The sequence below is a fragment of the Xiphophorus hellerii genome, chromosome 5 (assembly GCF_003331165.1).
Source record: "Xiphophorus hellerii strain 12219 chromosome 5, Xiphophorus_hellerii-4.1, whole genome shotgun sequence".
NCBI lineage: Eukaryota > Metazoa > Chordata > Actinopteri > Cyprinodontiformes > Poeciliidae > Xiphophorus > Xiphophorus hellerii.
The window spans coordinates 10,145,144-10,159,948 of record NC_045676.1 but is presented as its reverse complement, the minus strand read 5'-3'; the positions used below and the strand labels follow the sequence as shown (position 1 = coordinate 10,159,948).

The 14,805-nt window shown below is 37.6% G+C and overlaps 1 protein-coding gene across 6 annotated transcripts in view; it reads right to left on the bottom strand.

Annotated features, from left to right (window-relative positions):
* Positions 1 to 1,187: 1,187 nt before the first annotated feature.
* septin9b (septin 9b) overlaps positions 1,188 to 14,805 on the bottom strand; it is an 81,569-nt gene continuing 67,951 nt past the window's right edge. For all 6 annotated transcript variants that reach the window (XM_032563088.1, XM_032563087.1, XM_032563086.1 and 3 more), the window contains 8 exons: positions 12,989 to 13,120; positions 12,755 to 12,836; positions 11,518 to 11,655; positions 7,824 to 7,941; positions 7,512 to 7,607; positions 7,276 to 7,372; positions 4,368 to 4,419; positions 1,188 to 2,848 (listed from right to left, as the gene is read on the bottom strand). In XM_032563088.1, the coding sequence (XP_032418979.1) occupies positions 2,632 to 2,848; positions 4,368 to 4,419; positions 7,276 to 7,372; positions 7,512 to 7,607; positions 7,824 to 7,941; positions 11,518 to 11,655; positions 12,755 to 12,836; positions 12,989 to 13,120 (932 nt within the window). In that variant the 3' untranslated portion in view covers positions 1,188 to 2,631. The remainder of the gene's footprint in view (positions 2,849 to 4,367; positions 4,420 to 7,275; positions 7,373 to 7,511; positions 7,608 to 7,823; positions 7,942 to 11,517; positions 11,656 to 12,754; positions 12,837 to 12,988; positions 13,121 to 14,805) is intronic.

Sequence of the window (14,805 nt, the reverse complement as noted above, 5' to 3'; positions counted from 1 at the left end):
TAACTAATTTACTCTGTGGTTCTGTTAAAACATGGGATGTATATCGTACCACCAAGACAGTAAAGATGTCATATTCACTTCCAGATTTCTCTTGCAGCCAAGAGTCATAATGCTTTCAGTGCCAAACACTTTCACTCTCATGCTTAGCTCTGCAGCCAGGGAAAATCTTTAAATATACATGTTGGTGTCAGTGGAGTTTTCAGTGGCTGCTGATCTTCCTGCAAGTTTTTTGTTTTTGTTTTTTTTGCCTCTCACCTTGACATTTGTCACCAAAACACTGTTGCTCTCTTCACGGGGAGGCTTCTGAGCAGCGATTCCAACTGAGACACAGCAACAACAGCTACAGCAGGAGCTCCAATTTGTGAGCAGTAGATGACGACCTTTGAGATGCGGCTAACTGTCAACACATTACGGTCAGCGGTGCCGTTGAGAAGGATGTGACAGGAGGTGAAAATGAGAGGCCCTGTTACAGCAGTCCGGGGGAGTAATGATGCTGCTGCAAAGTCACAGTTTCTCCCAGAGGGGTTTCTGCTGTCATTGTGAGGCAGAATATCTGGATATTATAAAATATGCTTATTCTGAATAAGCTGAGCAAAATTTGGTCTGCAGTTTATCTTCTTGCCACTCATGGCTGCTTATAAGGGAACATGGTTTATAGGATAGATTATCCCGTAAGATTAACAACCACTTTCCTGAAAACAGGACAAAATTATATGTTCCTACTGATCAGGAACCCCAAACATAGACTAAAGCAGGCTTTAGAAATAAAAGGAACATAAACGCACACATTTAACCCCAACGGTCATGTTGTTGGACTCCAGGCCAGGATTCAAACCAAGGACATTCTCCCTGCAATGCAACAAACTGCACCACAATTCTTCAAATATGTAATATTTCATTGTATTGTAATTTAGATGATGCAGATGACCCCACATCAGTATGCGATTATAAATTGGATTAAAGAGACGCTATACTGCATTGCTAATGCGTTTCTACACCCAAGCAAGTTGTTATTTCTAATTTTTGGAATAAAAGGAGGTAGCTCAGTAATGATAAGGGGGTGAGAGATATTTAAATTTATAAATATCCACTACAGAGGAAATAATTGAACATATGGATGATGGGGAATTCAACATAGAGACGCAGTAGGCTATATGTTATTTTCATTTCTACACTTTTTACACAAATCAACAGTAAAAATATCAATCTTTATTCTTTGAGATAGCATATCAAAGATAAAACCTTAATCTGAAATAGCATGACAAATTACACAGGAACTATACAACAGTAAACAAAGAGTAATTTAGTTACTTTTCCTTAAGATACAATAGTTCTGTTTGCATTTGCTAGGGAAAATAGTTCTGCTCAGGCTTGCAAAGTTGACTGAGAATGGCAGGTAAATTGGGCCTAGAAAACATTCCTTGAGAATAAAAGTCATCAAAAATATTACATTTTAGCTGCTGTTGAAATGTATTTGCATCAAATTATTTGCATGTTTTATTTTAAAATTTCATAGGCACATTTCTTTCCACACACAAATGTAACAGAAATCCTGAATGAAAGTGTCATGAATTGGTAGGAATGTTTCCTCTTGCCAAAATAATTTCATAATCGACACAGTACAGTCTCACAAATATGATAAAACATGCTATAGGAAAAACCATGACAACATTTTAAACCTAAAGTTATCATCAACTATCATTTATGGCCTGTTACAAACTTCAGGAGTTAAAGTTGAATTATACGTACTACGTTAAACAACAATTAAATAGCTACTCATAATTCAGCTCTATATGCTGTATGTGCTTCTCTTTAGAACAAAAACAAATGTATTTGGTTTACGGTCAGAAGAATGAACAAAACAACTGCATTGGACAAACCTTATCTTATACAATTAATATTAGAACATTAACATAAGCCATAAAAATACAACAGTAAACAAGCGATGGAAAATGTAACACAGCTGATAACACAATACTATCGGAAATGTATTGACAAAGACAGTCTGGTTTGGCAATAAAGGGATTTGGAACATCCTAACAACACAAGGAGCTGCTCCACACTACTGTTGCATTTCGGATTTGTTTCACAGTGCAGAGGTGTCGACTATATCTTTACCCATAACAATGTAAACCTAACCTAACCCTAGTCCTATTTAACCTCAGTAACGATACATTACTATACACCACACCACAGCACAAAACAGACCAGGCAAGTGGCACGGAAATATTTCTAGCTCAGAGCGCGGCCAGAATCGTCATATGTTGTACTTCATTTAAAATGATGCTGTTTTCAACTGATCGGATGGCTTTCTGTCAGGGTTTGACTGAGGGTATCGGCTCCCTGGAAGGAGATTTTCCTTTAGTCGCTCCATGAACTGAAACTTTTAGTTTTAACTGTTTTACATCGCCATGTATTGCAGCAAGGATTTTTACTCGGAAATGTAATTATAGAGGAAAGAAAAAAAAAAAGAAAGAAAAATGTATCTTGTCCATCTGTGTGCTTAGAATGCTCTTCACAGCATCAGTGTGTATGTGTGTTCTGTATAGATTTGGGCTTGTTCATGTAAACAAAGCATGTCTGAGTGTATGGATTGTGCCTGATATCATAAACCGGTGCCACAGTTGACCTCTACATCTCATGGGACAGGGCTTCATGTTGAGCAGCCACCCCATTGGCCTGCAGGGCACCGGGCTGCTCCTCCAGCTGACCGTTGGCCTTTGGTTGAACCGCCATATGGTCAGATGTCTGAGAGATGACATGGCCGTTGGATTCGTTTAGCCGACGGACGCGGTACGTCTCGTAGTGGATGCTCCCTGTGATGTCCTTGATGTTCTGCATGTGAGTCCTGCGGATGAGTAGGGATTATCTTAGCAGGTGAAAGTCTTTGTTTTTATTAGACAAAATTTTGTTCTCCAGCTACAGTTCTGATGTGTTTACACACGCATCCTGGGTATGAAGGTCATATTCGGCTTTTAACACTTTTGAACTGCTCATTTCTTTTCCTACACAAAACGCCTGAGTGTTTCTTGGGTAAATAAAACAACAGCACTTTCAATCATTTTAACAATTTGCATAATCTGAATTGATTGGAGATAACATTCTGGCATAATTTCATATGTATATTAAAACAACAACTGTTATGAGAGTTGTTGCACCCATTTAAATCACAGAGATCAAGTTTTTAGGCAACGCTGTTCGAATTTAAATCATCTAGCTGTTGTTTTGAAGTGAAAATGAAAAATCTGGACATCATCCTCCATTATTCCATCATCTATGTGCAATGCACCTCTACCACTCTCAAATCCTTCAAACATACATGCTGTGACCAAACATCTGACAGAAAAAACATTTCTCCAATTGGGATTTGATTTGTCCATTTTAGTTGTGCTTGACTGATTTTGTTTATGCCCGGCTTTAAAAGAAACCTCTTCTTGTCAGCAGCCTCTCAGTCGGTCCTGAGCTTTAAATTGTTATACTGTGGACAGTGGTCGCTTTCCAGCACTTTCCAGTTTATGCTAGGTTTCACAATGACATTCCTGGATTGTTCCTAAACATGCCTGATCAATTACCTTCCATCAGCGTTTGGGTCAGACGAATAAAACTTGGACAAGGTTCAGTGTTCCAACAAGAAAAGGATCACACTAATGTCAAAACTGGTATTTAATGAATGAATCAATCAGCCCAGTCTTAGGCTTCTGAAATGGCCTCAATGTTAGCCTTTATGTTTGAGCTGCGCTTCAAAGGCAGCCAGTCAATTTAAACAAACTAACTCGGTAACTATTCAGCCAGAATTATGTCGAAAGCTTGTTGGTGAAAACAAAACTCACAGTCATTATGCAACTTGCAAAGGAAACTATACAAAATATTTGTTTTTGTTTATGCATAAGTTTGAGCCTGTGCAAACGATTTTGACCCTGTGTGGCTTTAAGAAAACCCAAGAGAAATTCTAATTCATGCACAAATTTGTAGTTTTTTTTACATTCATTCAAGTTGTTTGTTGCACAAAAATCAAACTGAAAAAGAAAAACAGTTAAACTATATTATTTAAAGCCCCACTGAGACTGTACCTGCTCTTTCACTTACCTAATTGATGCAGGCAACAACTCAAGAAAACTAATTCATGAACAAATCCTGAGATGTAGCATTATATTAGCAGGCACTTGAAACATTTAAAAAAATTTCATTTCTATTGATTCTTGCTGGAAGTAAAGCTTTATTGATTCAGCAGAGTACCTACAATTACCACAGCCCACAAAACGCCTGAGTGTTTCTGACCTGGCAGGAGACTCAGTCCTGAGCTCAATTTCATTTAAACCTTTATGAAAAGTCATGAAAAGAAAATAGTAGCTGACGTGGATTCCCACCTGATGAGTAGATCTCGCAGGTAAGCAAACTCACAATGTGCAATGTTCTCAACTGCAAAGAGAGATAAAAAAAAATTGTGATAAATGATTGAAACAATTCTGAATGTTAAAAATCCCTAAAACACCACAAGATGGCAGTGTTGGTCACAAGCAAATGGAGGAAAAACACTGCTACCCTGAAATCTCCAGCAATTTTCTTAAACCAAGATAACATACTCCTCAATGGAGAGCGTTTAATAACGTGTCTCCAGTGTCTCCTCCACACTGGAGAACTTTAAAATGAGACGCTTTAACAAACTCTCCATGACAAGTCACTAGTGCCTCCCTTTAGGGCTAACACATGTTGGAATTAGAGATTGTGTCAGAGGTTGAAAATGAAATAAAAGGAGTGCGCCATTTATGGAAAGCTTTGAAATACTGAGCAGGAAATTAAATTTGCTTTCAAAGGAGGAGAGGGGAGGAACTGCTCGGCCTGTGAGCTCTGATTAGAGGCATCAGGGGAATGTGCAACGCTAACTTGGCTGGCATCTGTGCTGCTCTAGTCCTGCTTTAATCTCCCACATTTAAACTTCAATAATATAAACAATTTCTCCCTTTTGAATGATATATGAAGGCTTCAACTACCAAATCTTTCTGAAATCTACAGTAGCTTCATCTCTCCCACAGGTTTCAGCTATTGCTTTATCTGCCTCCCTTCAGCTTCCTTGAAGTGGTGAGAGATTCTAAAATGTAATTAATTTGTCAGAAATGTCTTTACTCAAAAAGGGAGGCGCTTGTTTCCAGCATGAAAAATCTTAAAAGAATTGTTCAGGATTTTTTAAGTGAGGTTATGTTAAAAGGTTAGAGTAAGTTCATACCTTGCCTGGAGTAAATGTTTAGTCTCAAACATTTTATAGCAATTACAGTGAACACTAATTTAAGGACATTTGCTGAAATTATGTTTATATTAAACAGTTATTCACACAGAATCTAAAAGAAAATGCACCTCTGGCCATTAAACGTCTTTATTTTATAATTTACATTTGGCTTTCTAAAGAAATAAATAAGTGAAATATAATTCTAATTAGAGTGTTTTGGCTTAAAAACACACTTTGGTGCAGTTACACTGATCTTAACACCACCTTAAGCTTTTCTAAGTTTATTAACAGGTTTTTATCCCACTACTAAAATCTGTGTTTAAACCAAATTGTGTTAATGTAAACTTTCTCAAGATGAATAGATGATAATGGCGAGTTTAAAAAGAATATCTTGATTATTATTCCTTAAGCAAACTACAATCAATCGGTTTTACGATTGAAACTCTTGAAGAGTTTGTGGGAAAGGCTGAATGTCAGACATTAAACTTCTTTTCAACAGAGTATTTCTTAGAGGGAAAAATAAATAACTTTCAGCATAAACTGATTACTCTGACCAGAAATTGTTTACATATTTAGATCTCTGTACATTTCACACAGGAATATCACCTCCTTCCTCTACTTCCTGTGTAAAAATTACAGGGTTTTTTTTAAATCACCATCCAGTGCAGACATGACAGTAGCTCAAAAGTTTTTAAAATTGCTTTAATATAAACAACTATGTTGTTTTTGAGGGGGAAGTTGTTAGCTTTAGCCTTCAGCTAACCTGGATTTACACTATATCAAGACACCAATTATCCTCTTAGAACTTTTTAACGAACACTCACTTCAAAATTAAAAATATTTCCCTTTAATCCAATATGAATGTGACAAATACTTTCTCTTCAATTTATATATATTTCTGCCTATACTGTAGCTTGTGACTTGCATCCTATTCACAAAGCAACTTGTATTTCTAACATGCCTCTGATCAGCATCTGCACATTTTAATGTACTAGGCTGTATTTGAGAACCAGATGAAATGTTTCTGTGAACCAAGTAATGTAAAAAAAACATGTGTAAATCAGAAAATATTCCCCAAAACCCATGAAAAGAGCTTCATTTAAATGTGGGAAAATGCCAGCACAGGACACACTCGCATCTAAATTCTTTGACAATGTCAGACAAAAAATGTAAAACAACCACACACCAAATTACAAGTGCACTTGTTTGCAATAACTTTACTGCTGTTCTTTGTTCACATTATCTTAAGAAGGAGGAAAGTCTCTTGTTTTCCTTTTCAGAGAAACCCATGTAAACTGTCTGTAGTATCTGTGCAACAAATGGCTAGACCGCTCAGCCACATGTAAAAGCTGCAATATGTTATTATCCACAGTTTAAAATACTTCAGAAAGACTGTAGACCAGCTTCACCACATTGGTGAGCGCTGTGGTAAGTGATTAAGAAGAATGTGAGTCGCTATGCTATTTATTTCAATAAAATAGCTGTTGTGACACGTGAGTGGGGTAAACTGGTCCAATCAAACAAAAGTGTTAATTCTTTAACTAACATGTTTGGGGTTTTTTTCTCCGTGGGAAGATTAGCCAAACAGTATGGTGGGTCCGGTTGCCTTGGAGTGTCAAATTTCTTTGACAAAAGGGAAATTAAATCAACACTTCCAGTGTGATCATCAAGGACGTGCATCCAAGACTGGTCAAGAAAGTCCCCTCAGTTATTCGCATTTCCACAAACGAAGAAATTCACACAGAAATCAGCAAATCCCCATAATTTTAACGCTAATGCATAATTTTGGGTTGATTGCTGATATTTGCAAAAATGGGGAAATACATTGCTACACTCCACTACTGAATCAGACTTACTTGATGTCAAGTAGATATTGAGTAATACGTCAAGTAACAAAAATCAAGATGTTCTTCAAAGAAAAAAGATTTGTTTCTAATCTGTGTACTTGTTATTTTTTTTCTCATCTTTTTTCCTCTTTTATATACATATCCTGCAAGAGGTTAAAAAATCAAAAATCCTGTGTGTACCGAGAAGGACTCGTGTTCTATTACCTTCAATGGTACCCCATTTTGTTTTTCTTCCCAGAAGCCTCTTCCCATTCACCTGGTACTCCTGGTCACTGCCCACCACAGCAAAAGGGATCATCTCCTGATTTGGGCCAGAACACACTCCGATTCACTTTTTTATTCTGGTCAAGGTTTGTATGTAGTTTTTTTCCCCGCATAAAAACAGACAGTATCAGCCAACATGTTTCAGGTAAGCTTTATCCATCTGAATTTAAACTTACCCTGATTTTGTCGTTGATCATTCTGTCCTCTGCATCTTCATCAAACTCTTTCTGCGGATAGACGTCGATCCCGTTGGCTCGCAGTTCTTCCCTGATCTACACACAGCAAGAGAGAAAAACACAAAGTTAGACCTGATAAAGTTTCACAATATATTATGGACAAGCTATTAAATATCAGCTGAGATTTTAATCATCAGTGAGCACAAGTTTTCCATCCGAAAGAGACTGCACACATGGTTGCATCTTTATTTTCTCATATGTGATGCAGGTGAAAAGGCAGAAAACATCTAAGCACATTCAAACATTTCTCACCGTCTGTTTAAAGCTGTCCCTCTCCTCCAGGGTCAGTGTGTCGGCCTTGGCGATGACCGGGACGATGTTGACCACTTTGCTGAGACGCCTCATGAATTCCACATCCAAAGGTCTAAGGCTGCAGGATGATTACAGAGAAACTTGAGTGTGAATAATTTCCCGTTTCCCTCTGTGGTACAAAGTAAAGTTAAGATTCACTTTAAAAGGAGTTGATGTAATGAAATAAAACAACCGCGAGGGGGCAGTAAATGAATTTCCTAAAGCTACCCGTTCTGATACAACACTCATTCACATTGAGGAATATGCCACACAACTTGTTTGAACCGCAGCCTTTATCATTGATAATGTCAATGTGTTTTATTAGATTTTGCAATTGTAAAGTGGAAGCAAAATATGATTTTTTAAAAACATTTGACAAAAGTCTGAGAAGTGTCATGTGGATTTATCTTAATTTCTCCCAGTCAGAAGACTTACATCACACCTGCAAGTCTTCTGTCTATCAAATTTGTCTTGTCACAGATTTATTCTTCCATGAGTCTGTGCTCCATCTCTTTGTCCATGAACAATGGTGCATTGAAGGTGATGTGTTTGTTATTTGACCATTTGGATGACTGAATGCAGTTGATTGTATTTGGAGTCACTTATCAGTGGTTGAACACATCTGCACACCACACTTTTCTAATCATTTGAGAAAATGTTCCTTTTTTTGACTTTACATCTTAAAAAATATATGTCTTCGTTTATTACATAAAATTCTAGTAAAACACACTGAAGTTTGAGACTGTTAAATGATAAAATGTGAAAAGCTTTAAGAACTATGAATCCTTCTGCAAGGCACAGTTGATAGGAACGTTATGCTCTTAGGCTTGTTAGATTTTCTATGTTTTATTTTTTTTATTTCATCTCAGCTTTGCCTGCAGCTGATCCTTCACACAGACTCCCTTCATGCAGTCTGCTCTGCCCTTCAATTAGCCTCGACTGAGCCGAGCCAGCCTGGCTCAGACTCCCAGGGGCGGATTGTAGGGCAGGCCTGACTCGTTCTCCACACAGACTGATGGGCATATCAGCCTTGAAACATGATGAAACACTGGTGAACATGTGTTCCACAAAGCATGGAAAGCAGAGAAAGGAAACAGAGCAGCACAAAGTTAAAGAGAGATGAGTGATGCAGAGCATCAAAAGTCCTGGGGAAAGAGAGATACAAAAACAAAGACAAAAAGGAAGAAACATCTAGATCAAAGGATGAGTACAAGAGGATTCAGGTTGGTGGGAAGTGATCTCTTCCAGTCAGTTAATTCTGAATCCAATTATTGTATTGTAACGGCTGAAAATGTGTAGAAAAAAATATACACAAGCTCACACGGCATGACTGAGCATTTCCGAATCCTTTTAACTGCACACATCATTTTTCCATAACATGTGTCAGGGCAAGAAATATAAACAAAACAATGTGCATGCAGGATCACATTACATGTGTCCTCTTGTATGCATGCAATAATTCAGTGGCTGCAGTGATTAAAGAAATGGTAGACAGGTTGAAAACAGCTCAGTGATCACAGTAAGTGTAGAGAAAACAACTTGAAAGCAAACCACCATCCTCCTTTACTGTAACTGATCAGAAGGTAGTTCTAAGCTGACAGGAATCAGAGAGCAAACACCGAAATTGAAGTAAAAGCTGCACTGCTTGGAGGGGGATACTGTTGAGGCCTTTATTGAAAATAGCATCTGATGCCAAGACTGTTGTATTTATGCTTCAGTAACCCCATATCTTTCATCTGAAATCTATAAATGCAACTTTGCAGCAGATTCCTCTCAGACTACTTCTCTGCAAGTTAAGATTTACTAAATCTGAAGAAGTTTAAGATACTAAGCACACTCCACATCTTAAGGGGAAGGAGTTTTAAAGTAGCTCATTCTAGTTCATCTCCTGGCTCGGTATTCAAAAGCTTCAAGAATCTCTTGGACCATATCTGTGTCAGCGATTTAATACTACCAAAGGTTTTGTATTTAATGGGTCAGCTGAGCTGTGAAGCATGCATGTCCTCCTTTATTTCTCTTCTGGCCAGACTTGCTGTAATATCTAAACACGAGACAGCTGTGTTTCAGCCTTGAAATGATTCGTCGATATATTCTAAAGTAGAGCGATACATTTGACAAGATCTGGAAACCTTTTTTTTTTTGTCTTGAGCACTTTTAACAGTCTGCTACCAAACAATTTCATCTGTCACGTAGGTCATCTATATTCACTTCTGGGACCCTGAAAAGAAAATAATCTTATTTCCTTTTCTACTAACCCTTCACCCCTTTTTGTTATTTCTGCATGTTGAACAAGATGACATCCAGCTCAACAACATTTGGGATGAGCTCAAAAAAATGCAAATGTAAAAATCTTAAATGTTAAGGTGAAATTGTAGCTGGTAACAGTAGTTTGTGAGTCGGATGTTATAAACCTGGACACAATGAATCCAAGCATACATGGCCTCCCCAAAGCCTTGATCTCATTCATTTAAACTTTATGGGCGATGATCAAAAGCAGAGTCCATGCCAGAAAACTAACCAACTTGAAAGAGCTCTACCATTTATGATAAGGAATGTTGTAAAGGAGCTGAAAAAGTCAGAACTTTGTTCACAGACACAAAAAATGTGTTGCTAAAGAACATTAAACCAAATATAGGTTTGGGTGTAATGTATGTGAGCCTGCAAATGTAATTTGAGTCTTTGTGGATTTTTGTGCGTTAAAATAAAAATTGTGAACCCAATTGGTGTTTTTTTTTTAATTACTTAAAATCACTTGTTGAATCAAACAAACAGTTCAAATGCATTGCAGCCCAACATTAAAATTAGATTCCTGCTCATAATAAGTAAACTTGTCACCGTCTTTTCACTGGGGTGTGGGTTTCTTGTTAGACATAATTTACAAACCTTTAAAGTAAAGAAAATGTACTACCCATTTAAAATAAATTTTCATAATGCCATAATAACTTGGAAGGCAGTCCATATTCATGATAACAAATGAGTAAGGACACCCACACAATACCACAACTGTGCCCCACATGACAGCTCTACCTAAACTCCTCTTACCAAACACACACGGTCCCAGAAGCAGCAGCTGTGGCATCATGGCTGACTGCTGAGGGGTTCTGTCAAGAATACGTACATGTTTCCCCCACAGCTGCACAAAGAATCTGTTTTGTATGCGAACAACTGTGGAGCTCTTGGTACATAACGGGGAAGCAGCATTGGATGGGTCTGTCTTAGTTACTGCCTGAAAAGTATATTGTTATAACAATACTTTCAGATTTTTTTTTCTTTTTTGAAATTCTGCTCCCACAGACGACAGAAAGAGATTTTCTTTGACCACAGTCTAGTAAAACAGCATCTGCTCATGATTTTTAAACCACCCGGTTTTACATCTTTCTTTTTAATCAGAGACTTTTATACAGAGAAATGGTCAAAAGGGTCTTGTTAACATTAAAAAAAGCTCAGGGAGGGATTATTTCCCCATGAAATCATAAGAGTGGTGGCTGAAACTGAGAAACTGACAGGGCTGCGGACACACAGGCGGTCAGAGGAGATTCCAAAGAGGCCTGAGTCATCTCAGAGGTCATTTGAGGGAAATGTGAACCACTTGGTGGATGTGGGTGTGGGATGGGGGGCTGGAAGGAGAGCTGATCTTTTTAGGAGGCAATCTTACCAGTGCCCTGTAGGAGGTATGAAGTATATGCAGCAATGAACCCTGGAGTCTGGGATCCTTTTCTTCCTGTTGATGTTGATTTCCTCCTGCAGGTAGGCTTCATACTGGTCATTGATGAACTTCATGATGGGCTGCCAGCTGAAGCACAAGTTTAAAAATGAGTTGTTTAACTGGCAAACATGAAAACATCTCGCTATAATGTCTATTTACATTCTTCAAACCTCAAAAATGTTTTCCAAGTTACATTTGCTGGCTTTGAAATATTTCACTAAGATTTAGGCCAACACAAAGTAGTGAAAAATTGTTAAGAGGAAGAAAACAAATGCTTGTGTGTACTTCATACTGTTCTATTTCACAGAACAGTATAAATTGAACTGTTCTGTGAAGGCCTTACTGGTTTGTTAAAGAACAAGTAAGAATAAACAGCATAATGAAGACCAGGGTACACAGCACAGAAAATTGTGGAAAACTTTAAAGCAAGGTTAGGTTATAAAACAATATCACAAGAGAACTTCAAACCCATTAATACCTGACTGTCCAACTAAACTGACCAGGAAAGGAGATCTTAAATCAGGGAAGCAGCCAATAAATCAATGGTAACGCTGGAGGAACTGTAGAAATCCAGAGCTCATGTGGGAGAATCTGTTAAAACAACTATGTGGTGTCTACCCCACAGATCTGACCTTACACAGACAAATGTTAAGTAGAAATCAGTTGGAAGTAGCAAACATGTGGAAGAAGAAGCTTAACTGAGATGAGACCAACGTTCAAGATTTTAGCCAAAGTGCAAAGAGCTAATTCAGATGGAAAACTAAAACTACAGTTCCACTGTGAAACATGGTGATGGACTGATCATGCTGTGGGGCATTTTTATTCAGCAGAGACATATAAGATGGTTAGAATTAATGAAGAAATTAATGACATTTTCCAAGGATTTTAAATTTTCAACCCTTGAATAAAGGCTGAAAATGGGGGAGAGTTTCACGTTCCAGCAGAACGACGACTATGAACTGCAATGGACATGTTGAGATAAAAGCACAGGCTTTTGGTAGAATGGCCCAGTCGCTACTTTGTGTTGGTCTATGTCAAATTAAATAACTTGAGGCTTGTTGCAGTAGCATCACAAAGTGTGAAAAAGTTTATTAATAACATTTATTTTCATTCTCCTTTAAAATTTGATGGAACGCGCAGTAATGAGTAACCAAACATAGTCATGGAGGGAACTGACTTCACTCACCAGTTTTCATTGTTGATTTGATCTCCAAAACCAGGAGTGTCAATAACCGTCAGCTTCATCCTCACTCCCTTCTCCTCAATATCTAAACAAAAACAAAACAATTTCCATGTCAGGGAATAATTATGTTGATGAAAACAATAGCCCATATGGAGAAAAAAAAACACACTGCATAATTAATAGCACCATATGTGCAGTGTAAATGCTGTGGGCTGTTAAACTTGAATATAGGCCAACCGTGACTGATGGATTTAATTTCAACCGTCTTGGGGATCCTCTCCTCCGGGTTGGACTGGACCGATTTATTACGGCTCACCTTGGATTTGAACAGTGTGTTCATCAAGGTGGATTTCCCCAGGCCGCTTTGCCCTGAAAAACAAAAACACAAACACGCAAGAACGTCAGTTTCCCATCTGTTTTTTTGTTTCCTCTTTCACAAGGATGCAAATGCATTCCCTTAAATTCAACTTTTTGTATGCTTAACCCAAAAAGCCTGGACAAAACATTAGGTCTGAGGTATGGGGTGTAGTGTGTGTGAGTGTGTCTGCATATTTAAGAGGACGAGGATCGCAAGCGTGAAGCTGCAAGGTCATATGAGCAACCTGTGGGGGCTTGGAGGAGAAATGTATTCGACAGACCACACACAAAAGAATCATCACCCACCAAGGGATGAATATGATGAATTAAACCTGGCTGTCTTTGTGATACATTGTTAACTCAACAGAAATTCCACATCTTGAAGGGAGGAAGAGAAGCACTTTAACATGGTTCAGTTTTTCTAGCCGTTTTTACGTTGTAGTTGAGGAACCACAAAGAATGAGGCTAATAGTGTAAGAAATATTTGTTTTTATTAAAAAAAAACATTTATCCAGGGAACTGACATTGAGGGAATTTGTCCCTGGATGCCCCCTCAGCCCAGTGCAGGTGGTTAGAAGAACCCTAGCTAAAACAGTTACTGAAATGGAGAGACTGCGGCATTGTTGTTGCACAAAGCAGCATTATCGCAGATCTTTCCTGCCAGCAGCTGTTATACTTTATAACCGTCACTGCTCCCCACAAACTTAATATGTCTTTAGAGCTTTGCTTTTATTTTCTACATCCCATTTTGTAGTTTTTTTTTCACTTCTTGTGTCTACATATACAACAGACAAACAAAACTGGTATCTGAAAACAAGATGAGAAGATGTCACCTTGTTTGCATTTTTAAAAATATAACAAAGGTTTCATTAAACTTCAGATGTATTTTAAGCAACCATATTTAATTAATTTGAAATAATGCAGTTCAAGTTCGAACAGCCAGATGCCGTCAAAACAATAAAAAATGCATTATAATAGCGACAAACCCTAATTTAGCATTAAACACGGTTATGGTAACAGATCCAGTGTTTGTGTCATTCTTGAAAAACTCTTAGAAAAGTAAAAGGCCTCATGCAAAAAAAATGAATTTAAAAACAAAATCTTTATCAGGAAAAAATTGAAATGCAAAACATGAAGATCCAAATCTCTTATAACCATTTCTCTTACTTCTTTAAAACAAAACAGCATACGCAGGCAAAAACCGTATTGAGACTGCAATCTTTCTGATTAACATGCGGTTCAACAGGAAGTAAGCCTCTCAAAAACTGAATTTCACAATAAAGTTAGTCTAAACTAATATTAAGCTTACTGAAAAATAAAGAAAAAAGGCAATGCACAAAATATTCTCCTTGACAACTTCTCCTCATGTGTCCAGCCATATATTTCTAAAATGTTCGCCCTGTGTAACAGACAACCCCAATATATGGGAGGATGTTTTAAGTCAATAATTCCTTAATATTGATGAAAGAGTGCCAGTTCCACTAGCAGATTATTTCCCTTATTACATGGGAAAAATGTCTTGTTACAAGCGAAAAAAATCTGCCAGTGGAACAAGTACTTTTTAAAATCAATATTAAGGAATTATTGACCTAAAACAATCTTCTATATCTTGCTGAAAGTTATTTTTCACTCATTTCATGTGTTCTAACATTTATGCACTTAAGACTAGACCAAAAATACTTGGTAAGATTTTGTGT